This window comes from Prinia subflava, chromosome 3, assembly GCF_021018805.1.
Source record: "Prinia subflava isolate CZ2003 ecotype Zambia chromosome 3, Cam_Psub_1.2, whole genome shotgun sequence".
Classification (NCBI taxonomy): Eukaryota; Metazoa; Chordata; class Aves; order Passeriformes; family Cisticolidae; genus Prinia; species Prinia subflava.
In genome coordinates this window covers 31,637,701-31,662,598 of record NC_086249.1, presented here as the reverse complement: position 1 = coordinate 31,662,598, position 24,898 = coordinate 31,637,701, and the positions used below count along the sequence as shown (strand labels likewise).

At 40.3% G+C, this 24,898-nt stretch overlaps 2 protein-coding genes across 2 annotated transcripts; both read left to right on the top strand.

The window, feature by feature from the left end:
• The first annotated feature begins 5,865 nt into the window (after positions 1-5,865).
• On the top strand, positions 5,866-11,975 carry LOC134549112 (stromelysin-1-like). The gene is made up of 10 exons (XM_063394561.1): positions 5,866-6,044; positions 6,193-6,437; positions 6,897-7,045; positions 7,139-7,270; positions 8,139-8,300; positions 8,709-8,928; positions 9,602-9,735; positions 10,349-10,508; positions 11,360-11,463; positions 11,645-11,975. The coding sequence occupies exons 1-10, from the start codon at positions 5,934-5,936 to the stop codon at positions 11,743-11,745; spliced, it is 1,518 nt and encodes a 505-aa protein (XP_063250631.1). The 5' UTR covers positions 5,866-5,933; the 3' UTR covers positions 11,746-11,975.
• Positions 11,976-17,404: 5,429 nt separating this feature from the next.
• LOC134548601 (stromelysin-1-like) lies at positions 17,405-24,240 on the top strand. The gene is made up of 10 exons (XM_063393511.1): positions 17,405-17,512; positions 18,253-18,494; positions 18,584-18,732; positions 19,055-19,180; positions 19,704-19,865; positions 19,999-20,155; positions 20,915-21,048; positions 21,522-21,681; positions 22,885-22,985; positions 24,043-24,240. Exons 1-10 carry the CDS (start codon positions 17,405-17,407, stop codon positions 24,141-24,143), a joined length of 1,440 nt encoding a protein of 479 aa, XP_063249581.1. The 3' UTR covers positions 24,144-24,240.
• The last annotated feature ends 658 nt before the right edge of the window (positions 24,241-24,898 follow it).

The window sequence follows — 24,898 nt, the reverse complement described above, 5'->3', positions numbered from 1 at the left end:
GGTGAGGTAACATGAATTCATTTGAATACCTCAGCTAGATATTCAGCATCCCTGAATATCCCTGTCAAGGCAAGTAGTGGGGAGCTGGAGGAAGACTGCTGGAAAGTAAAATATTGTTTAGCAATTTCGTATCTGTGCTTTGTCCTGACCCTGCATTCTTGAGATCATAAGTGGTTCTCTGTTAACTACAAGAATCATATGTTCAAAGTAATAAAATGCATATCTTTTTGAGTTAAGAAACATTTTGGAATTACGTTCAAGGCAGCTTATTGTGTTAACTGTGTTGTTTGATTACTTGGTAATTCAAAATAAGAATATTCTTTGGTATGCAGGAATAAAAGAGATGTAGAAGACAATTACTTTCTTTTAGCTTAGCATTTACACAAATGCAGAAGGATAGCACCTTCACTAGTCAGCATCTTTAAAGGTTTGAGATACTGAATAGCGTTTTTTTTTACAAGAGTTTGAATTAAAATATATTTTTCATCTTTTAGACATACAATAAGTATTGAATTCTTTTGGTTTCTCATGTTTGGCAGTAGCACTCTGCTCTGTGGCTTCATGTCCTAGAACAACACTAAAATTTTAATTTAATTGTCAATTTTATTACAAAGCTGATAAATTACACCCTTGTCTGTTATGGTAGCATCTAAAGATTTCCCATCTTCATCACATTGTTCAAAGACATCCTTCTAAGTGAAACCTTTGTGGGTGCAGGTTTGCTCAGAGCAGACAGGGCTCTGAGGGAGGTATTGCCACTTTATTTTATTCATCAGAGTAAAGAAAGGATTGATTACACAAATTTTGTTGGTCTCCAGATAAAGAAGATAAATAATGAAGGTAAAGTTTATGTCTGGTACTCATGGTCTACTAGCAGCTATTTAGGGATCAATGCAGACCTCTACATAAAATGACTGCCGGTAGTTGATTACACAATTCTCAAATTATGACCACGACATATGAGAGCAGGGTGGCAGACTGTTTCCTAGAGTGCTTCCTCACTCTCCTTGCTCAGGGCTTTTTTTGGACAGAGAACTCAGGCTTCTCAAGGCAGTGTCTTTTGTTTCATGCATTGATAGTGCGATGGCTATATATCTTAGGGCTTCCAAGCCACATTATAAAAGCTGCCAGCTTTTTCCAGTCCACATCAAAAGGAATTCCAGAAAAGTTAGGAGATTCTTTACATGGCAAAGTTCCCTATCTCTTCCTAATATTTAGTTCAAAGTATTGCAGTCAATTCATATAATAGTATCATGTAATATATTAACAATATGGCTAATGGATGTAACAATGTCAAGTGTTCAAACAGCTCTAAAGAGATGGGATGACCAGCCACACACTGGAAATCATCCTCTGTGGACTTGTCTTCTGCTCTACACAACCAAAAATCCTCTTGAGTCTAAAAAACCATCACCTCAACTAACAACCAGAGATCTAGCAGCTTATTCATATCCTTTATAAGAGAATAAGAATCACAAAGGTCCTTGACCATAAAAGGCTGTGCAAGCGAGAAAAGAGAAGTGCAACATTTTGCTGGTTGTTAACCTTCAGAAGGGAAGGTGGGACCCTGCCCTCATTTCAGTGACCTCAAAGGTTTGCTGTGTTAGGAGAGTGACAGTCTGAATCTCATAGGGGCCAGAACGGTAAAGAGGAAACAGTGAATTAATTGTGTATCACAACCACAGTGCTTCCTGTCATGCCCATTGCTCAGGCCATGTCCAAATTCAGAGTATGACCCCAATAGATTGCCACATGTGAAATGAGAGTGCCATTATTTCCAACACTCATATTCCAGTTTAGTTCCTGAAAACCTCAGAGTTCTTGGGCACTGGATTCTGTCACACCTCTTGTTCACTAATGGATAATATAACACCAATGGACTGCTTTGTGACCCTGCCTTCTAAGCTACCAAGTCAGACATTGCTGACAGGAAATGACATGCAGCTTAAGAAACTTGTTTATATACAAAATACAAGTACGGAAGTGATTTCAGCTTTGGTATTGCTGATAATACTCAAGGATGCACACATCAAAAATCTCTAAATTCCTGTTTAATTAAGATCAGCTTTTGAGTCTGCCTCTACATGCCATCTCTCAGTTTGCAATAGAACCTGGAGAAAATGCTTTGATGAAGTAGAAAAGTGACAGATATTATTACTATTAGAAACTGTATATTAGAAAAGAGGGATGAAGAGATTCCACTGATAAATTGAAGTATATGGATATACAGGCAAAATCATGGAATTCAAGTCAGTATCTGTTTCAGGCTCAGTTTCAATACTCTCAAAATAGTGTCTTGCAGAAAGAGATTGAAAGTTTCATTTTCAGTAAATATTTTCTGGTTTTTCTGAGTCTTTTAATAGCAGACCTACCTTCTTCCATGTCACAAATTTTCTGCTTGCCTACCTCTGCCAACCACTTAAGTGCTATGATCCAGCTGTTATTTATTAAAGACTGGCTCATATAATGATGTAAAGGGCTCATGTCTTTTCCTGTTCAGTTACTGCTCCTCAAGTCCCAGAATCCCTTTGTATGAATTTATCTGCCAATTCTGTTCAAGTGAAGGAAACCAGAAGCTTCTTCCATGTCCAGGCATGTCCGAGACCTTCATAACACATCTTGCTTCTTTGGCACAAGTAGGTTAAAGAGGGAGAGTTTAGAAACAGCGTGAGTGAAGGGGAGGTGGAAAAGAAGACATCCACAGATCCTTCTAAAAATTTAGGAGGTGAAATCATAGTGTGCATTAATTGAAATCATAGTGTGTGTTAAGTTAGTTCAAGTTTCCTTTGAGTTAATTTGATGTTGTTTATAGAGTTAATGACAATTGTTTATATGACTATGTTAAGTATCCTTCCACTTCTTTCTGTAAGTCAAAAGTGCCAAGCAGAACTGGAATGACATTTCTGGATGGAATCTCCATAGTAAAAAAAAGAGAAATGGCAGAATTCCCAGGTAGAATTTTGACAAATCCACTAAAAACCCTGGCACTTGGACTAGACTCCACAGGATTATACAAATTACACTGTCAGAGAACAAACAGTTCTGTGGTGGAGGAAAACTAGCCTTGATGTTGGCAGGCTTTGGGTGAAATGCTCTGTTTTACTGCAGGGGTCTTCCTGGGAAAGCACCCGCTCTTGTCCCGAAGTGCGTGGTTAACTGCTGGCGATATGGGATGAATGAGTCTGAGCGCTGATGAGCTGAGGGAAGAAATGAGCAGTATTCCTGGATCCATTCTGGCTGCTTTGCTGCTGCATAAGCTCACAAGCCACCCCTGACATGGTCCTCAACCCTGACAAAGGACAAGTGACTTCAGGGCACAGGGGGGATCAGCTTCCCAGGACTGGGATGGGAATAGCAGCATCTCTTTACCTATGGGACCAAGGCATGAAATAGGCATCTGACCTGCTTCATGCCTTGTCAAGGATTAAGTGGTTCTGGGCACCCCTGAAGCAGAACTCACCAACTAGTTGACCAATAGGTAAGGCAAGAGCACCATGTGAGGTATCAGCTCAGCTCATTCCATTCAAATTTGAGCTGCATCTTTGCCAATAAATCTTCACTGTGTTCCCTGGCAATGTAATTTTCAAGCACTTTAAACTTCTGATTAAAGCCACAACACAGCTCCCATTTTTATCCTGCAATACTTAAACCTAGGGCTGAATACCCATGTTAGTTTGAACACTAAGACTGCTGTCTTAGGGTTCAGCATAAAAAGACAAGTGATCTCTTGGATCTACGTCTAAGTATCACACTTGCTCACACATTTCAGAGCCATGCAGACCACTCAGCAGTGAATTTGCATCACTCATGCTGCCAAACACAAGGCAAGATACAGCTCTTCCCCCCAGCACTCACCCACCTCTCCATAAATGTCAGCTCGAGCATGCAGGCAACAGGATCTGGAGGGGAAAACCAACAGCTGGAGCTCTAACATTCCTGTTGGCAGCTGTGCAAGAGTCACTGAGAAAGAAAAGCTTCCTAAACATCCAAAAGGCTCAGTAACATGTTTGCGTGTGCTGCATCTCATGTTCTGACTGCTTCGCCCCTGGACACAGCAAACAGGGTGTTTACAAAACATTCAGCTGAAAACAGAGCATAAGTGCCATATGCAAGCTGCTGCTGCCAGGTGCAGAGATACAAACACAGTGTTTGAAATGTCCCTGCTTTGTGCCTGGATTTCTATGTGGAAATGCAAACATCATACTCTATAATTGCAGTTTGGGGTGCTCTTCCATGACCAGCAGAGAGAAACCCTGCTGCTGCCAAAGGAGAGGTCCTAGCTTCCCAGCATTCATGGCTGCCTTCCTGCATCCCTATTCCCATCCATGATATCCCACCCCTCCTTCACAGAGGCTCATCTCATCCCTTAGGGTGCCAGTGCATTTGCTAACTTCAGCAGCAAACTATTTTCAGTGGGGTTAAGGTTAGATTTCTGGGCTGTTTCTTGTAACGTCAGCCCTCTGAATTGGTTTATTGAGTACACACTTGGTATCAGAAGGGCACAGGAAAGCTGCAAGAGTGCTGGCCGGGCTGGGAGGAGCAGGAGGACCCCATTACAGCAGCAGTGGGCTATTGGTAAAGCCACCCTCCTCCTGCTGCAGCCTTAGACATAAACATTTGTACCACTTCCCTCAGCAGTTCAGGGACCTGGGCTCTGACCTGGGTCACACACACAGTATGACCTGACTCCATCCAGGCTGTTCAACTCCAGTTTCCTTTGGAAGGAGGCCATGCCTTTCCCCAGGCCACCTTGCAGACTGCAGAGCTCAGCTGCTGTGGTGCTAGGATTGTTTTTATGAAGTCTCCAATATGTTTTTTCTCACCGGCGAAGTGGTTCCCTTTTTCTTATTTTTCTCATGTTCAAAAAGAAGTGGATTATTTTTAGCTCGTGTTTCTCCTTTTGAACATGCATGTGGGTATTAAGTCAACACAGAAGAATTCTGCTTCCAAAGATGGATGTCTCGGAAATGACAGTCAATAGACATCTGAGTGACAGTGGTTCTGCAATCCCTCCATTAAGTGAAGTGCACCCTGTTCAGAAAAGGACACGTAAACTGAAAGTAGGGCTTCTGGAAAACTGTGAAATTTGGAATCTATGGCACAAATCCTCATCACCTTCCATCTGATGTTGAAGAAGTTTTTTAAAATGTTCTGCTGAAAACTCTTTATCGCAAAAGTGCCCGTAGTTCTGTAGGGCAATTTCTGCCATTTCTTCTTTAGTTGTGAAACCACCCTTGGCTAATAGGCCATGCAGACCAGGATATATGATCTAGGGTGCTCTATGGAGACTTTTACTTTGTGGTGTGAGGGACATAAGGGGATGAGGCCAGATCCATGATCACATGGGCCAGGTAGCAGCACAAATAATGGTTCTGTAACAATGCTGGGCTGTCAGGTTCAAGAAAAGAGAAACTATTTTTTTGTATAATTGGTTATGTCACTAAAATTATCAGGTACAAGATGGGCTAAAGGAAGGGGTTCTTTCCTGGCTTGCTGAGGTCCTGCATGCAAACCACATTCAGAAAACTGAAGGCAGTTTCTGGAGGTCCCCTCTCAAGTCCTATGAGGAATTACGAGGATTATGAGGATTGTTGACCCTCACAAAGAGCCAGGTCACTTCAGCACCTCTGAAAAATGGCATAGTTTTTGTCCAGCCACTTTAGGAATGAAGAAAAAAACAACATACTGTCTGATAATATGATTGCGAAATCAGGGGGTTTTGGGCAAGGTAAACTGTCATGTGTTTGCTTGCTTCTAAACCCAAATTTGTTTTCTGTGTTTCTGTGGAAAATTAGAGGATGTTATAAGCTGAGTCATGCCATTATTGACTTTAGCAAGCACAGCACTGATATAAATAGTGAAACACTGGTGAGTCTTAGACAGAGGAAAAAGAGATTGAGAGGTCTTCTAGCAAGGGCTGGTAGGACAGGGAGATGAAGATGAAAACAAGGATCCTTCTTTTCCTTGAGCTATTATATCTTATATGCTCCTCTGCTTTTCCAGTGGCTCCAGAAAAGGAAAAAGAAGATGTGCAATTTGCTAAGGTAAAGATTACAGACAAAACTGATGAAATAATTTATTGAGAAAATGAGCATAGGGATGTAATAGTGATGTAGAATATTTTATAACCAGATTTCTGCATTTGAAAAGAAAGTTTTATATTCTAAACTGTTGCTTTTTCTTCCCTATCAGAAATATCTTGAAAACTTCTATGATTTTAAAGAAGAGAAACATTCTCTGTTCAAAGCAAAGGACCTCAACCAGATGGCTGACAAAATACGAGAGATGCAGAAATTCTTTGGGCTAGAGATGACTGGGGAGCTGAATCAGAAGACACTGGACATGATGAAGCAGCCTAGATGTGGAATACCAGACGTCCGTTCATACAGCACCTTCCCACGCAGCCCCAGGTGGAAGAAAGAAGATGTGACCTATCGGTAACATACCTTAAAGCATGTTTTCCTCCACACCACTGGGGAGCTTTGGGAATGCTAGGCAGAAGTAAGGCAAGCAGGTTCTTTCCTATTTATTTCTGTACTTCTCCATATAAAAGCTCCATTCAGGATTAAAGGGACAGGAATGTGGGAACTATTCAGGCTTCCAAATAGTGATGAGAATACCAAAATAGGAGTTTACATTAGTTAACTAATAGCCTGCTAAATAATATACGCAGTGTATGGAAGGAATACAACTGAGTATATATGATAGGGTTTCTGAAAGTCGTGATGGAAAACTGTGAAATCTTCATCTGTTATACAATAAAAATATTTTGAAAATAAACCACTTGAGACACATAAATAATTGTAACCACTCACTAAAATATTTGACCTTGATACTGTGTGTCCCAGTCACGTGTGATCTGTTTGCTTCTAATTCCTTTTGTCTTTAATTCTCAGGATTTTGAACTACACTCCAGACATGCTGCAAGCTGATGTAGAGGAAGCAATTGCAAGAGCCTTCCAGCTCTGGAGCAGTGTCACCCCTCTGAGATTCACCAGGGTCTATGGCGGTCAAGCAGATATAATGATTTCCTTTGCAGCTGGATGTAAGGAGACTCTATTCTCAGACAATCATACTACTTGTCACTTATTCTTGCCAAGATAATGAAAAGCATTCCTTTTTCCCCCCTTGTTTTTAGTTCACGGTGACTTCTATTCCTTTGACGGTCCAGGAGGAACTCTGGCTCATGCCTACCCCCCTGGCAGTGGGATTGGAGGAGATGCCCATTTTGATGAAGATGAAAACTGGACCAAATTTACTACCTATAGTGGTAGGCAAACTTAAATTATTAGAAAGTGTTGGTTTTTTAATTAGAAAGTGTTGTCTTGAAGATGCTGTAAAGTCACATATCCCATAGCAGTAGTTCCAGTATTTACTGAGATGTAAAACGTTAGCATAATTTAGTAAAACAGTTCTGCATTTTTTGGTCTGGGATGCAGTCACAACAGATCCTTGAAGTTAATGCAGACTGCAGTTACAGCTCCAGTGAAGGAAATTGTTAGCATGGAATAGCAATGTTGGGTAATCATGACATCAAAAGACAGGGTATTTTCACCTTGGATAGTGACCTTAAAAGTCATAATATAAACTCCCGCATTTGTTTGTTTGTTTTTGCTTAAGTTTGGTCTTTTTTTCTGATTTAAAGTGATGCTCATCTTTAACTTCCAGAAAGGAAAAAAATTTGAATTCATTGGCAAATAAAATTAAATATAACACTGAAATGTTCTGGTTTCCAGCAGTGTCCAGGGATTATGTTACATGTTACTGGTTTTGTGAGGTAGTTACCCAGGAAATTCTATGTCATTTACTGTTCCCAAAATTTGATCAGGTGACTAAAACCTTCTCACCTGCTTTTCAATTGTTATTAATATTAAAGAAACCTTGATTCTTTGTTGGAAAAATTCTGCAGCATGGACAAAAACTGTCCTAGAGTGGTTTTCCAGTAAGAAATCAATGCTCATAATTCAAAACTCATTTCTTGTCCAGGAGGACAGAGAGCTCTTTCTTGGGCATAGTTAAATTTTGCCATTTTTTTAAGACCACTGATGATGCATCTCACATGAGATAATGGCGCCTGCATCCCACTGTCATGTAAAAAATGTATTTAGTGTTTGTTCTTTGTGCTGGATCTTTTTTAGGATACAACTTATTTCTCGTTGCTGCCCATGAGCTGGGCCACTCACTAGGTCTCAGTCATTCCAACGTTTTTGGTGCTTTGATGTATCCTATATATATGGCTGTGGATACGAGGGATTATCAACTTCATCAGGATGACATTGATGGCATTCAAGCCCTCTATGGTAAGCAAGAAGCATCATTTTCTGGTGAATGATGGACAACTATTTATAATTAAGTTTACCAACAGGTGAAATGTACTGAACTTCCTACTACAAGAAAGATACTGAGATTTAATTTCCTGTTATTATTTTTGGGCAAATCTCTTGGGGTTTTTGTGGCTAACAGCCTACACTGCAAAATGGAATCTGTAGACTGTATTCCTTCCAGTTAGCCAAAATATCCAAGAGCCTTTACCCAGTGATAACAGAGGAACAGCCCATGTCTATAGCCTTAAATCCTCTTATCTTCCACAAAAGGGTGGTTATGTGACAGCTGCCTATACTTTTGGCTTCACATGGTACAGCTCGAAGTGCTGTGACATGACCTGCTCTGATCCACCTTCCAATTCCATACTTATTTATTTTCCAAAGGACCCCCCAAGGAACCTTCTGCAATTCCAACAAAAGCTTTTCCCCCCCAAGAACCAACTGAAATGGTACCTGCAGAAGCACCAACTCAAATGCCTCCCAGGGAAGAACCAACAGAAATTACACCCTCCAAGCCACCCCAAAGACCAGATGACTGTGATCCTAATCTAACTTTTGACGCTATCACTACTCTCCGTGGGGAAACACTGTTCTTCAAAGGCAGGTAAGTGCTTTTATTTCCAGAAATATCTTTTTGTGAGACTCACAAAGGCAAAGCATAAAGTGCAGTTCAAGGAATTTATCCTCTCTTGGTTACAAAGAAAATATTTCTTTCTGTAAGTGTTGAGGCAACATTGAAAAATTTTACTAGCCCACCTGGGCTGGGTGAGTAATATGGTTTAGTGACGAGTATAATGTTTTAATCCATCATACATCATCATCCACGTCTATTAAAATTGTGCAAGGCTGAATAATTCCGGTGTCACTCCTCAGCTTGCGGCTGCTTCACATGCAGCACTGTCCTCATCACACCATCCTGTGTGTGGAAAATGTCACTGGTGACTTTTAGTGTCACTCTGACCTAGGATTCTGCACTTGACCAATTGCCCAGTAATGTCTACAGGGAGCCCCTGCTGTTACAGGGTAGCCTTGTTTCGGGCACGCTCTGACCCTGCGCTGTAGTGAGTTCTGGCTGGGCACATCCTGCCTGGTGAGAGCAAACAGCAGTCAGCTTCAGCAGGGCAGAGTGAAGGGCTGCATCCCAAAAGGGGATGTATCTCTGCCTCACAGGGAGCACTGGTTCCAGCACACAGACTGTAGGATCTAAAGTACATTTATCTCCTTGATCTCCTCATGAAGTACAGACAATGAGGCACTGCTGGTTTTGTTTCTATCAGCTACGTCTGGCGCAAAAGTCCATATTTCTCAGAAATTGAGCATGACACCATCTCCTCCTTCTGGCCATCACTGATATCTGGCTTTGATGCTGCGTATGAGGTTGACAAGAGGGATCGAGTGCTGTTTTTTAAAGGTACTTCTTTTATATCTCCATCAATTTTTCCTGAATACATGAAGTTATAGCAATACTGCTAATGTCATTTAATCAGAATGGAAGGAATATTATGCTAATATTCATATTAACTCTAATACTAGTACTACCACTAATAGAGGCTATTCTTAATATTTAAGTCCATTTAAATTTTACAAATTATGTTACTGCCATTAACTAATGCTGCTTCACAATGGTTCTACGGACTTCCTTTGGTCAGTGAGAGGGAAGACCATAGCTGAGACAAAATTGATTGCTACAATTATCTTTATCATTACATTATCTAAATACTTTTTTAAAGATGACAAACACACCTAAAAAATATACTGACTTTTAATTATTGAGTATATAATATTCTTAATGACTAAAAAATAGACTTTAACAACTATTATAGTGATAAATGACTATTTCTGAAAAAACAGAAAATCCAACAGCTGTGAGATATTCAAACTTCTGTGCACCCTAAATGGGTAATGTTTTCAGCTGGACATCTGTGCTGTTTGGTGGCGTTTACTACACGGAAAACTCTGGGGCTTTGACAAAAAGGAGATCAGACTCCTCAAGAATGCTTATAACTATTTCTGTTTTCCTGTAGATGACCAGTACTGGGCTGTCAGTGGCTACAGCATAGAATCAGGGTTCCCCAAGCCCATTCAGAACCTGGGCTTCCCCACCAGTGTTGGGAAAATCGATGCAGCCGTTCATGACCAAAGTACCAAGAGAACATATTTCTTTGTTGGCAACAAGTACTGGAGGTAAGGTTCTTCTTTCTTCTGTACAAGAGATTATCAAAACAGCTTTTTAAATCAAGTGCTATGAGTATTTGTACAGGAAGTTCATGTCCTCTTTTTGTCAGTCTCCTCAGCCACTAAAAGCTGCAGCTCAGTTACTCAGGTCTTTTCATAAAACAAAGTCTGTTACACCTGAGTGTTCACTTACTCTTACCAGGCTGTGATTAAGGGGCAAATGAGTTTTGTTTATTCATTAAGAAGCAGTGTGAGCTAGTAAAAAAATATAATATAGTATAATTAGTATTCAAACAATAAATCAAGTAGACTTTGTCATCATGTCAGGTATTCATTAAATAGTTACTAAGAAGAAGAAGTGCTCTGTAAAATTTAGAAATGACAAATGAAGAAAGTTATAGAAGGAGAATAAAATATTTACTTCCTAAGAAACAGTTCAGCTAAGCAGTTATCTTAGCCTAATAATTAGTCTGTAATACTATCTTGGAAGAGTGTTATTACACCTGAAGTTTGCATTTCTCTTATGAGGTCACTTCATATATTGTATGCTGTAAAATAAAAATAATTATGTTTGAATAATTATTTAAGATTATTACTCAGTATGAGCCCCATTCAGCCTTATTTTCAGTCTCAGGGAATGAAAGTAAATGTTCTAATCTGATATTCTGAAAATAGACTTACCTAGGCTACTGAAGAGGTAAATATTCACACAGCCAGGATTTATACAGCTCCATGAGGTCACAGATTGAAGGTGCTGGATTTTCAGCTGAGAGTAGACATATTTTCTAAAAAAATCCATCTGGTTTCAACATTGAATGTCACATGCTTATTTTCTGTTTCCATGCAATTTCTTTATTTAGTTTCAATGAAAATACCCAATCAATGGAAAGAGGCTATCCAAGAAAAATAGCTGCTGACTTCCAAGGGATTGATTATCCAATTGATGCTGCCCTTCAGAAAAATGGTAAATTAATTAAAATGCAATTTTAAAAAACCCCAAAGACCACCTACCAAAGCCAAAAAAACATGTTTTGATACATATATTAATTTTTTAGTTTGATCTTTTTAACTCACACAAGGAAATAATGAGAGTGTAACCATAGGTATATAAAATTATTAATTTGTCTTTTTTTTTCTAATTCTAGGATATTTCTACTTTTTCCATGGATCGAACCAGTACGAGGTTGACATCAAGAGGAAGAAACTCATCCATATAATGAAAAGCAACAGCTGGTTTAATTGTTAGAAATATTAAGTGATGCAGGAGTATATTTGTACCAGAAAGAGTTTTTCATGTTTCTTGATTTTAAGCAGTGTTATTCAGCTGTTCCTGTGCATCTGAGTCTGAAATGATGGCCTTTGGCATCTCTAATTTAAAACCTTAAAATATGAAACCTAATGTACAGTTTTAATTTATTTTATTCTCCAACTATTTATTAATCAAGTTGTTTTTGAATAATAAAGTATTTTGCTTGAGCTCAGCAGTTCTTGTGTCCTGATTCAATCCACTGGAGACGAGGCATTTGCTACAACCACACACACAGGCCTGAATGGCACCAGGACCCATCAGCATTTTCAGCAGGGCTCAGTGTCTGTGGGGGCAAAGTTAAAGAGAAGTAGAGGGGCAGTTCTTACAGGCAGTTAGAAAGTACCCAGGTGACAAAAGAGAGAAACAAGGCACTACAGAACAGTGAGGGGGAGGCATAAAAGGTGAGAGGAGATCCTACACCAGAGTGTCTGAAGGGAGAGACTGGAGTCCATGGCCTCACCTGCCCTGACCCCTGGCTCAGGGACAGAGGGGTCAGGGCAGGGGTGGAGGCATGGCAGTGGGCTGAGAGGATCAGTGCACCAGTGCCACTCAGGGTGGGTTCAATGGATAGAGGCACTGGTACTGCAGGACATGAGCAACCAGAGAGAAAGGTAAGTGTCCAGTTTGGGGACAGAGGAGCATGCAGGCAAGATGGGAAGTGATGGAGATATGATCACAGGGTCACAGGGAGTCAGTGGATTAGCCCTCCTGATCTGTAACTATGTGCCATGGAAAAGGAGTCAGGGCTGGCAGTCCAGCTGACAATGTTCAACAACAAACCAGAAACAAAAACCCTTTGTCAGAGCAAATGAGCCAAAATGATAAGAGAAAAAAGCCAAGGGTTTTTATGTAGCTACCACAGATGAACGCTGCAGAGGAGGAGTGGTGACACACAGAAAAGCACATCGGCTTCCTCCATGCTCTTTTTCTGGGTGCCTCTCACAGGGCAATAGCTCAGTGCGTTTAAACACCACTTGGGCTTAAAGACAGCTTGGCTGTAGTCCATCCTCTCTTGGAAGGGATTTGATCCCATCTCTTACACTGCTCTGATGATGTGGTTGTACAAAGAATTTGACTTGCTGTTACTCTTTCTCCAGCAGAAAGAGAGGAATGGCTGACAAAGACAGTATTCCAGCTACCACAGCTCAAAACCATTTGGCAGAGGTAAGATTTGTTACAAAAGGGCCGTTGCCTCAGACATCTGATCAAAGGCATACTAACACCTGTCCCCCTATCCACCAGGGCCACTGGAAGCCATGTGTCTCCCAGTGCACCCACAGGCCCAGCATCTCACTGTGTTCACAGACAAGATCAAGGACAGGCAGCAGAGATGATGCTAGGTTGGATGGGGCTTTGAGCAACCTGGTCTAGTGGAAGGTGTCCCAGCCTGTCACGGGTGGGCTGGAACGAGATTATCCTTAAGGTCCTTTCTACCCCAACAATTCTATAATTTTGTGGTCTTGGAATATCTCATCTCTGCCATGTTCTCCTCATGCATGTGCCATGCTAGATATGCTCTAAGTACCTCTAAATCCAGGTTTAAAACCAACCTACTTCAAAAATCAGGCTATGTCCTAAAAGTTGCTTTTAACTTTTACAACAGTCCTTATTGTTGTGCCAAGTAGGGACACAGCAGCTCAGCATTGCCACAAGGGCAGTTCACCCATGGTGAAGTCATGGACTGAAAAGTGGCTGAGCTCACCAGGCAGCAGTCCAGGCAGGGCAGAGACACAGGAAAACTGGTGTTGCCCCAACACCTCCCAGTGTCTTTCTCAATAGCTCTGGCTCTGTACATAGCCTATCCTGAACAAACTTCAGTCCAAAGACTTTAGATGCCTCCAGGCTTGGGCAGGGTGGTTGTGAGTACTGTTTGTGCACAAGTAATGGAGTTAATTCCTTTCATTTTAAAAAATGACTACAAAGTATTTAAAAAGATACTTTGATGTCCTAAATAGATGCCTTATTGTATATGAAAGCTACCTTCAGAAATCAGACCTTAAGGCTGTGGTTTCTATCTGAGACTTGAAAGTGGTTAAGAAGGAACTAAAAAGAACATGTCAGCAACAGTGACGCAGAACACTGTTGATGTTTACTATGACTTACATTAAAGTATTTCTCCTGCATATGGTTTGTACTACTATTTTAGTTATGACATCTAGAAAACAGCAAAATTAAAATACTCCCTCCACCTTTGTGTATTAATTAGCTTAAACTCACAATATCTGAAAAATGAGTGATATTTACTTAGCTGTGAAGGAAAATGTAGCAAGTGTAGTCTGGAGCAGAAATGGATGACAACATGCCATGGATTTTCATAGACAAGGGGACTAGTGAGATGTGTCAATCATGGAATTTCTATCTGTATTTCTGCTTTGTTAATGTCTTAAACTTTGAAATGAAACAAAACTAATTTCAGTTTGGGAAAAGCAAAGAAGTTCCCGGCAAATGAAAGACGTAGCTCAGATGATGTTGGAAACTTCAGAAGCAGGAATGCTGGAGCTGCCTGTATACACTCAGTGAACAAGAGAAGGTTTCTTGTAACCATGATTTTGTTATAACTCATAAATTATTGCTGGAATTAAAGGCCTCTTGGTTGCCAGCAGGGCAAATTTATCCATAAACGTAATTTCAAGTATTTGTTCTGTATGAATAGGAACTTTACTTGGAATCCAAGAGCAGGTATGCAAATTAGAGTCACAAATATAACCTGTTACCTCTAAAATTCTTGACTGTACAACAGTTGACCTAGACCCACTCCCTTGCACATGAAATCTCAGGCAAAAATCCCTTAATGACTTTGCTGACAGAGAGCAAGGGTGACCCATGTGCAAGCTGACTGGAACTGGAACACTGGATGCTGCCAGGGAATCAGCATTACCATGCTGGAGACCCACAGCTGTTATATAAAAGCCAGAAGTAGGTCACACACTCATCTTTGTCAGCAGTAAGATATTTTTGAGGCTAGGATTGTGCTGCCAGGTCTGAGAGTTTGCAGCACAGCCAGGAAGGAGGTGCCAAAGGCACTGAGTTAAGCAATGTTCATGGCAGCACAGGCTGAAATTGCAGTTTTACAGCTCAGAAGTTTCCCCTGCACAGAGCTGCTCTCCCAGGTTTTGGCCACAGGTCCTATAATGCTACCAGAGTTCAGCCTGGCCAGGACACTGAGGGTACATAAGGCAGCAGAGAGGAGAATTTCAAGCTCTGAGTAATTAAGCCCTTGGCTTTGTACAACAAGACAACTTAGTTTCATCCTATTGAGGCTCTAAGAGATGTTCTTTTTTTGCCTCTGTACTACATAATTCATTAGTTTTAATGAACTGTGAATTAGCAATAACCTTTGTGTTAAGGTTAATAATAATGACAATAAACATATTGTGTTGTATGTTATGTCTTGTGTTATATGTCTTAGGGTGGGCTATGGGAATGCATCCAAGGCAGAAGATTAATTCCAGAAGAGGAAGAGATAAGGGCAATCCTAGGAGCTTGCCCAGACAACTTTACAGGTTGTAAAAAGGAGAATATAGTATTTTTCACACTGACTTCTTTAAGCTGAAACCAGAGATAGGCATTATATATTGTGTTACTTCTGGATAAAGTCACCTCAAAGAACAACATCAAAGAAAGTCTCTGTGATAATGGAATTTTCTTTGTGAGGCATATTCTAGGTGGTTGATCTCCTGAGAGAAATGGAGAATAGTATCAAGACAAGTGAGAAAGAGGTTGACAGAGTAGCAAAAGTATGTGCTTGAGAAAGCTGATAATCAGCAAACTATATAAACTTCATTAATACCTTCCTAGGTGGTTTTGATGCCTTTTAGTAGCCCTCTCATTAGAAAGATGAGGGATGAAAATTCAAGACCTACAGGCTGGAAAGTTACTTCTTCATTCTAGTAAACATGGAGACACTGAGGGAAAAGAAAAAAGAGTTGAAAGGCTGTATGTGGCTGTAAGTACCAGAAGCTATTTCTGCAGAGAGGTACTGTCAGTGTGTAAACTGTACAGGAGAACTCTGCACCAATTTTTGGATTCATCTCACCCACTCTGGTACACCTCACAAGGGAGTCATTACCAAAAGCTCCCTCAGGGGATTGCTTCTCCTTGACTCAGCTGGTCTGTTTTTGGTCATTCCCTGTCCATCTCCTTCCAGGACTACAGAGAGGCTTTTTTCCCTAATGGAAATGCCTCAGGTAAATGTCTACTCTTAGGGTAGGAGTTCAGTCCTCAGTGACCAGATAACCCCTGTGGAGTCACCCCAGCCTTGCCTTGCTCTTTTCACCTGCCCAGACCTAGCAATCCCTCATGTCCTGCCTGTGGATGGTCGCAGGCATGCTGTGCTCTGGGGATCCTTCTGGTACCAACACAGTACTCTCAGCAGGAAATAATTTCAGCAAACACCTCTAGTGTACAATATATTTATAAACTCTCCTTTCACATCTCTGTTATCCTGGCAGCTCTGTGGAAGGGGGTTTATCTCTCTGCACATTCAAAGTCTCACCTGCTCCTCAGTGCTACAGGCTTACCCAAAATCCTGTGTCAGCCCCACACAGAAGTCTCGGATACGTAAGACTGTCTTGAATGGCAGTAGACATCTCTCTTCAGGACTTCCATCCCCACTGCTTTGTCCTCATTTGTGGTAGTGATTGGGCATGGAGAAAAAGTGGACCCAATCTAGAGTGGGCCTGCTGTTGAGTCTCAGCAGTTCTTACCACCAATGGCAGAAATGGAGAACAGAGGAAACTCTTTGTGGCAAGGACAGCCATCAAAGAGTTTGATCCAGAAAATCTCATTGCTTTTTAAAACCTTATAGTAAGTATCAAAGAAGGAGAATCTGAAATTAAGTCTTCGGGCAAGTCTCTGAGAACAGTAGGAAAAATGCTGAATAAAAGTAGCATGAAAACATCTTGGCTCAATTTTTTATAATTTTTATATATGCTGGGAAAACTACTTTCATTTTTTGTGTTAATCTCACATTTTCTTGCAAAAAAAAGATCATTTCATCCAAGTGCAAACTGTTTTGAAAAATAGCATAAACAAAGCACAGCTTCATAAAGCAAGGAGTTATAGCAGTGTAACTCAACCAAAGAGAAAGATGGTGGCACCATAATAGCCTCCAAAAAAAAAAAGGTGTAAACTCCCCTGGGAAAAAAACCTAGAAAACTACTTTTCTGTTTGTAGTCTACAGTCCCATAACATTCTGTGAATATTTATCCCTTTAGGCACTTCAACAACCATTCTGAAATCAATATTATCTTTGAATGGAAAGCATTAAAGTTATATGCTTTATGTTTTGGAGAGTAAGACTACATTTTAACAATTAAAAGGTTAATAAGCTCATAAAAAAGAACTACAGGTCTATTATCTTCTCATTAATCATATTTCCATGTTGCAAAACCTGCACAAGGGTGGAACCGGATGAAAGACAGCACTGATCTGTTTTATGGTAAAACTCTTGTTTTGCATGTTCTGTTGCTAACTAGGCATTGTGAGAATCAGTGAGTCAGGCATTGGAAAGCTTTATAAAGCAAAAAAATACTATATAAAGGTGAAGCAGGTGTGTGGCAGACTAGAAAAAAGACTTCTACAAAGGCTAGTGGAAATGAGAATGGGAAATCTCCCATTTCTTCTATTATTATGTGTAGCACTTTCTTGTGCTTTTCCTGCAAATACAAAGCAGACAAAGGAAGAAGACATGCAGCTTATCCAGGTGAGGAAGGTAGAGCTCTGGGGAGTTATTGAGGTACTGTTAAGCATCCACAGCAGTCTGTGTAACCAGTATAGGGCAGACAAAGAGCAAGTAGAATAAATAACTGATTGAATATTTCTCAAAATGGATGTGTGATGACAAATGCTACTTAAGCATCATCTTATTATACTTTTTTTAAGAGATCAATTAAATCCAATGATGCATTCACTCTGTGTAAATTCTACAAATAATTAAACTCCTGAATCAGTCTAGGGTGGGTTTGTAGTTCAGGTGGAAATGTGGTTATTTATGTGACTTGTGATATTATGAAACATAACTGTTCATGAAGTAAGTATAGTATATTTTTCCAAACTATTACTGTCTAAATTGTGGGGAAACAGGATACAACTACTGAAATTTCATATTCAGTTATGTATTTCAAATTACTTCCTCCAAAGGACTGTAGGTAACCTTGGGGGGCAGGGTAGGTGGAAGGCACATTATCAGAAAATAATCTTTTGAACAAATGCTAATTTAAAATGTATTTTTACAACTACAAAATATTTATAGTGATAATGCAATTTTTAAAACACCATTAGGAGAAAAATATTTATACAAGCTATTATCCATTCTGCCATAGAACAGAAAGAAAAGTAGCAAAGACACATGACTGACTGATATTAGTTTAATATCTCATAAGCTTCAAAAGCAAACATCATTGATTGTTCTAAGTTTTGAGTTTTGTTTTGTTTTTCCATTAGAAGTACCTAGAAAATTACTATGGCTTTAAGAAAGACGCAGAACCTTTTGTTTGGAAAAGAAACAATGCAATGACTGAAAAACTAAAAGAAATGCAGGAATTCTTTGGGCTGGAGGTGACAGGGAAACTGGATTCTGGCACTTTGGACTTGGTACAGAAACACCGCTGTGGATTCCCTGACGTGGCTGGATTCTCCACCTTTGCAGGAGAGCCAAAATGGACAAAACAAGTCCTGACATACAGGTAATCACAGTGGAATTCTTCATGTCAAGACAGTGTGAAGTACAGGGTGAGTGGTAGTAACACAACTTGTTCTCTCCTGCATTTTGAAGGATAGTAAACCACACACCGGACCTGAGTCCAGCAGATGTCCATGCAGCCATCAGGAAGGCGTTAAGTGTTTGGAGCAGTGTGACCCCGCTGAGGTTCATCAAGAAGGACAGAGGTGATGCAGACATAATGATCTCCTTTGCAGCCAGAGGTAAATCTCTATGTAACGATTGCAATGTTATTGCCAAATTACTGCCTACATGGTGCAGTTGACCTGGAATGATTTCTCCCATACAAAGCACATGTGGAGGTCAACACCCAGTTGAACAAGCAGACAGAAAAAATACAGTTCTTGCTCTAGCTGCTATGGTTACAACTCATGGCAGACTTTGGGGCAGGGCACAGAGGCAGATGAAGACAAGGAGGAAAAAAATTTAGGGAGCTGCAGGTAGTTCACTGGATCTATACCTGCTATGGGCTGCTCAGTGTGTGCATAAACCCCCAGTCAGCTGTGTTTGGGGTTTGCTTCTCAGGTCACAATGACTTCATCCCCTTTGATGGCCCGGGAGGCTCCCTTGCCCATGCCTATGCACCTGGCAAGGGCTTTGGTGGAGATGCTCACTTCGATGAGGACGAAACATGGAGCAAAAGCACAGAGGGTAGGTAATTTAGTCCTCCTTCTCCAAGCCCTTCCTGAAGCAAGTTGCACATGGAATCCAGGGTGCAGTGTCTGTTTCCTCTCTTCCTTAAGAAATGTTTAAATCACCACTGATTTGAAGGAGTATATGGTTTGCATAGCTATAAAAAGCTCTGAGCCTCATGTTTAAGATGTTAAGGCCCCAGCTCAGCTTCTACCATACACTGGTATGCATGAAAGCCCCATTTCTTTCCACTCCTCAAACCTCTTCCTACACAGTTACCTCACTTGCACTGGCCCAGGGTCCTTCTTCCACACTGAATTCTACAGGATCAGACTATTTCTACAGACTATTTCCTTGCACTCTGCTATAATGATTCAGTTTTTTTACTTCTGATCAGAATTTCTTCTCCAACTGAATTTCCCACAAGAAGCTCATTTGCTTGGGCAAGCAGTTCTTGTGACCTACCTTATGCCCTTCCTGTTATTCAGGGCAAATAGAAAGACACAGCTCTCATATTATGTGTTTTGTTTGATGTTTTCAGGCACAAATCTGTTCTACGTTGCTGCCCATGAGTTTGGCCATTCACTGGGACTTTCCCATTCCAAAGACCCCAATGCTCTGATGTATCCAGTTTACAGGAAATTTGACCCTTCAGTACTCCTTCTTCATCAGGATGATATTACTGGCATACAGTACCTCTATGGTAATTCAGCATTTTTCTTCAACTACTGCTTATAATTTCAAAGACCTCAGATACCATTTAGTAACATTTTTGTGTACTGGATGTACCTCAATGAGTTCACACTATAATTTCTTCCATAAACTGCTTCTTTTAGGATCATCTCCTAACACAAACAATGATCAAGGGGAATCCACTGAGATAAAAGACCCAGCTGAGTCAAAAGATCCTGCACTGCCAAACAGCTGCAGCTCCAATCTAACTTTTGATGCTGTCACAACTTTCCGTGGAGAAATAATGTTCTTTAAAGACAAGTAAGTCAGCTTCTGAAAGTAGAATATCTGAGTGTCGGTTTTTAAATTATGCCCCACAGCACAGAAAAATTAATTAGAATATCAGCCATTTTAAACAGGAAGACAAGAGAGGGAATCAGGAGAAGAGGTAGGAAACTAAAACAAAGAGGGTGGTGGAGAAATGAAGAGAGATATCAATAAGGAGGAGGATGACCTTTGGAACAGGGGATGCTGTGAATAGACTGAGGGAAAATGGCTTCTCTGCACATATGTGCTGTTTTCACTTTAGGCTGTAAGCAAGTCCCAAGTGTTCAGCATCTGGGAGAGTTCAGCTTTGGCAAAACACATCAGCTGCTCTGGGACACTTCATACCCCCTTTGCTATCCTTGCTTTGGGAGAGCTGAGGAATTACCAGCCCTGACAAAATACCTGCTTGAAGAGCCCCTGTAGTGAGGATTCAGTGTACTAATAAAAGGAAAGGAAAACTGGGCTTTTGTTACCAAAGCCTTACAGCATATCAGCCTTGTGAAACACGTCTCTCTAAGCTCCTCTTCTGCATAAGGGGAAAGAAATGTTTGGACAAAACCGTTCTTCTGAGCATTTTAGATGTCTGCATCAAGAAGAGAGCAATCCCGCCATGGAAATAACTGTCTTTACATTAAGTTTACAGAGAATGCAGATTTAATCAGATAAATACTGCCCTTGTTGCCATAATGTGGTTGCATGCATTAGTGTGTGTGAACCCAATTTTATTTAAAACCTGTTCTATATTTACTCAAGGCATATTTGGCGCAAACATCCAGCAGTCAGAACAGCTGATTTTGAGTTGATATCTTCATTCTGGCCACAGCTGCCACCTGGTGTTGATGCTGCATATGAAATTCCTGAAAAAGATGAAATGGTCATTTTCAAAGGTAAAATGTCTTTTTGTTTTCCCATGTTGTCTTCCCAGTTAGCCCAGAGAGTTTGCATCTGGCTTCAAAACCAGTTAAGCTCTTTCTGCAGGATTCCACAATCTTGAATCTAGTCCAATAGATTGGTGTGTTTCAATCACAGGAATAATAAAATTTTCATCCAAGTTAAAGAAAATCTTATTTTTTAATATCCACATTGAAAATTTTCCCTGCCAAAATAAATGACATTACTTTTCTTCTGGAAAATTTTCTATTGAATTTAAGAATGATACTAGCATTAGTATGAAGAAAGACTGAAATTCCAGTTTTCAAAAAAAGTAATGCGGAGAACTATTGCAATTTTTTGGACTCTGTTTTCAGTTATTTTCAAGTTCAATGATTATTTTCAAGTAACCATCACCTTTCATGAAAAAGATTGTGTCATTCCCAGAAGAAGATTCTCACAACATGTTGTTATCAACTTTTCTTAATAGGGAATGAATTCTGGGTGGTGAGAGGAGATCACATACTTCCTGGATACCCTCAAAAACTCTACACCCTGGGCTTTTCAAAGGATGTTACCAAAATTGATGCTGCTTTTCATAATGGAATTGAGGGGAAAACATATTACTTCATGGCAGACAAATTTTGGAGGTAATATTTCCTGTGCTATTTCTCTAAATAGAAGCAAACATAGGCACATGATCAATATCCTGTCATGATTTAGGATGCATTAGTCAGACACTTCTGGTGATCTCTTTCAGTGTCACAACTGGCTTTGGAAAATATTTGAAGGGAGGTGGAACAGTGCTTTTAGTTATCCTTTTTGTTCATTTAACAGTTTATTTGTTTGTTTGTTTTCATTTTGCTGTCATGGTTAGAAAGCCATTGTACAGCTCCACAAGTCATCTCAGGAAAGCAGGCAGAAGTTCCCTATTCACACATCAAATATGTTTCTGTGGACTTTGAAGGAGAATGTCACCCACTTTCCAGTGACTAACAGTTTCATAAAGTTGCTGATAAATGCCATGTACTGAAAAGAATTATCTGCTGTGCATGGTTGTTAATCCTTTCTTTTCAATCCCATCCCTACTGCTCAAGTTTGTCTTACAGGACATAGATTTCTAACAGCTGAAGGAGGTGCTCCTGTAATGGAAGCACTAAATAACCTGAATTATTTTAGATGAACAAAACTTCTCTTTCCTTCCACCAGAATACCCAAATGATTGTATATACAGAGATCACCCTAGAGTAACAATTCAGCCACATATCTGTAGTTTAAACACAAAATCAGACTTCCACATTTTAGGTCAAACTCTTGTAACTTGAATGATGAAGAATTTGATCATTAAATCTCCTGCTAAGCAAATTATAGAAGGGAAAAGCTTTCACAAACCTTCTTGTTCCAGCACTGATTGATAAACTGCACCTCACCAAAAATGTAATATCTTTCTGTAAGTAACTTGAATACATTGACTTAACTTCAGAAAAAGCCCAGATTTTTCCTGATAAACATATCTTACCGAGATACAACATGAAAGAAAACTTTTTATAATCTATTATCTATTGCTCCTTTAGGCATGGTCTCTTAGAAAAAATAAAATATTTATGGTGATGGTTCCAATATTAGGTATTCTTAGGTGGAGTAAATAGAAGTGAATAATTCATTCAGTGCAGCTAATAAAGTAATAATTAATTTATGGTAAATTGTGTCTCTTTCTACACTACCAAATGACACTGAAAATCTTCAGGGAACTTGCTTATCTGTTGATAGGTAGAAGATAATTAGCTGAGAGGAATTAATCATGAGTTGTTTGCAGGTTTCACTGACTCCTGTTTGTTTATAATTTTTCTCAGTTATGATAAAAGAAGTCAGTCTATGGATAGGAAGTCATTACTGATAAGAGATGAATTTCCAGGAATTAATGGGAAGATTGATGCTGTTTTTCAACATGAAAGTGAGTAACACTCCTTGCTAAAGTCTGTATGAAATGCTCAATGTGATAGGGCTGAAAGCACTTGGGCAGAGACAGGTACTTCTTCTTGCTGGTCAGAACTCACAGTATGACCAACAAGACCCTGAAGCAGTCACATAACACTCCCATACCTCACTTTACCTGCTTGAAAGATGGTGATGGATCTTTGGTGACAGCTCCACATCTGGAAAGGCCAGCTCTGAGGGAGAGTTGTATCTGTGTTCATGCTGATGTGCACATCACACCGTGAAGACTGACACTCAGCACAGTGGCATCTCAACGACATAAGGTGTACCCATCACAGCCTGGCCCTCAGACGGAAAACAGTCAGCACCAGCTTCTCCTGCAGGAGGGCGAATGTCCCTTAGGCATGGAAACACTGGACTAGACTCAAGGATATATTCACACTGCCACATGTCACAACTTCCCAGTTGCCTCCTTGCTCCTCATCTGCTGCTCATCCAAGCCCATGCATGTTCATTGTTCCACAGCAAATCTTACTTCCTCCTGAATGAGTCTCACATGTGGTGCTGAGAGACTTCACTCCCAAGAGGGCAGTGTGGACTTGGCTAGCCCAGGCTGGAACCCTCCCTCCCTGCGTGGAATCTGGCAGCACCCATCAAGCAACACCTGCTCACACCTTGCTGTGCTCTGTGCCACACTCTGGTCTGTGCAGTACCTACCAGGAGGGCTGGAAATGCCCTCCTGGGAGGGTTCAGCACAGCTGGTGTTTAAGAGCAGATACTTTAAACTGAAGAAATGCTCAGGATACATCTATTGTAGAGTGACCTTGTGGGGTTCATCAAGTACATGATGCAGCACGTGCATGGCTGGTTTGCTGTGGCGTGTCTCCATGCTGCTGGGCCATGTTTTGCAGAGGTTACACCTGGGAGTAGATGCTGTTGGCAGCATAATTGTATCCAAAGGTTTCTTTGAGCTCTCTGGGGTTGTTGTTAAAGTGTATTAATCTCATTTCTGCAATACCGTAATTCATCTGGGTTTGGTTTTTATGTTTGGTTTTGTTTTTTTTTTTTTCTAGACTTCCTTTATTTCTTCAGTGGAAGAAAGCAATTTGAGTTTGACTCTGATAAGAAGAGAGTTACACGCTTCCTAAAGACAAACTTTTGGTTTCTGTGTTAAGAAAATGAAATCTGTAATGGTGTTGAAAAGAATGTACTGTTACTGTACTAGAAAAGCTTTTTCTTTTATAAACATACAGAAGGTAAAGGTACTTCAGCACTAGTCAGCAGATATCAGCCCCTGCACAAACTGTGTTTCTTTAAATAACAGAACAATATTTAACATATTGATGTGTACATATGCATGATGTTAACATCAGGCTGGGTAGCTCACCAAACAACAACACAGTTTTTACTTTTCATACAAAATTGTGATTGGTTTTACTATTTCTGCCATCTTCTTTTCATTCTTCTTGCCGTACATCACCCTACACAGTCCCCTGCCATGGAGCCAGGAGTGCAGGAGAAAGAGTAGTTCTCTTCCTAAGCTCAGATTGCTTTCAACATAGGTATTTCAAAGCTTTAGATATTTCAAAGCTAAGCAAGAAGACTTAGCCAGTGCTCATAGTTACAGTGAGACATACAGGAGTTCCAGAGACCAATCCCTCCCAGCCTAAGGAATGCTGAGAGGTGGAAGTTCTTTTTTATACTGTTTGGAGAGGCAGTTTATGTTGGACACCTGATTATAGACGGCTAAATTTAAGTGTGACAAATTCTGCTATAAACTATTTATTGATATATGTCATTTCCTGTTCAGTGTGCTCTCGAGGAGGTTGGAGCAGATGAACCTACTGTTGTCCCTTCCAGCCTTACCTGTGTGAGCCAATTCTGTGAGCAAAGGCTTATTTCCACAGACATAGGGGCAGAGGGGCACAG

Coding starts and splice junctions, on each gene's coding strand:
- LOC134549112 (XM_063394561.1), top strand. CDS start 5,934: ATGAAGATGAAAACAAGGATCCTTCTTTTCCTTGAGCTATTATATCTT. Junction 8,301..8,708: donor TGGCATTCAAGCCCTCTATG/GTAAGCAAGAAG, acceptor TATTTTCCAAAG/GACCCCCCAAGGAACCTTCT. Junction 9,736..10,348: donor TCGAGTGCTGTTTTTTAAAG/GTACTTCTTTTA, acceptor GTTTTCCTGTAG/ATGACCAGTACTGGGCTGTC.
- LOC134548601 (XM_063393511.1), top strand. CDS start 17,405: ATGAGAATGGGAAATCTCCCATTTCTTCTATTATTATGTGTAGCACTT. Junction 18,733..19,054: donor GATCTCCTTTGCAGCCAGAG/GTAAATCTCTAT, acceptor TTTGCTTCTCAG/GTCACAATGACTTCATCCCC. Junction 20,156..20,914: donor ATAATGTTCTTTAAAGACAA/GTAAGTCAGCTT, acceptor TATTTACTCAAG/GCATATTTGGCGCAAACATC.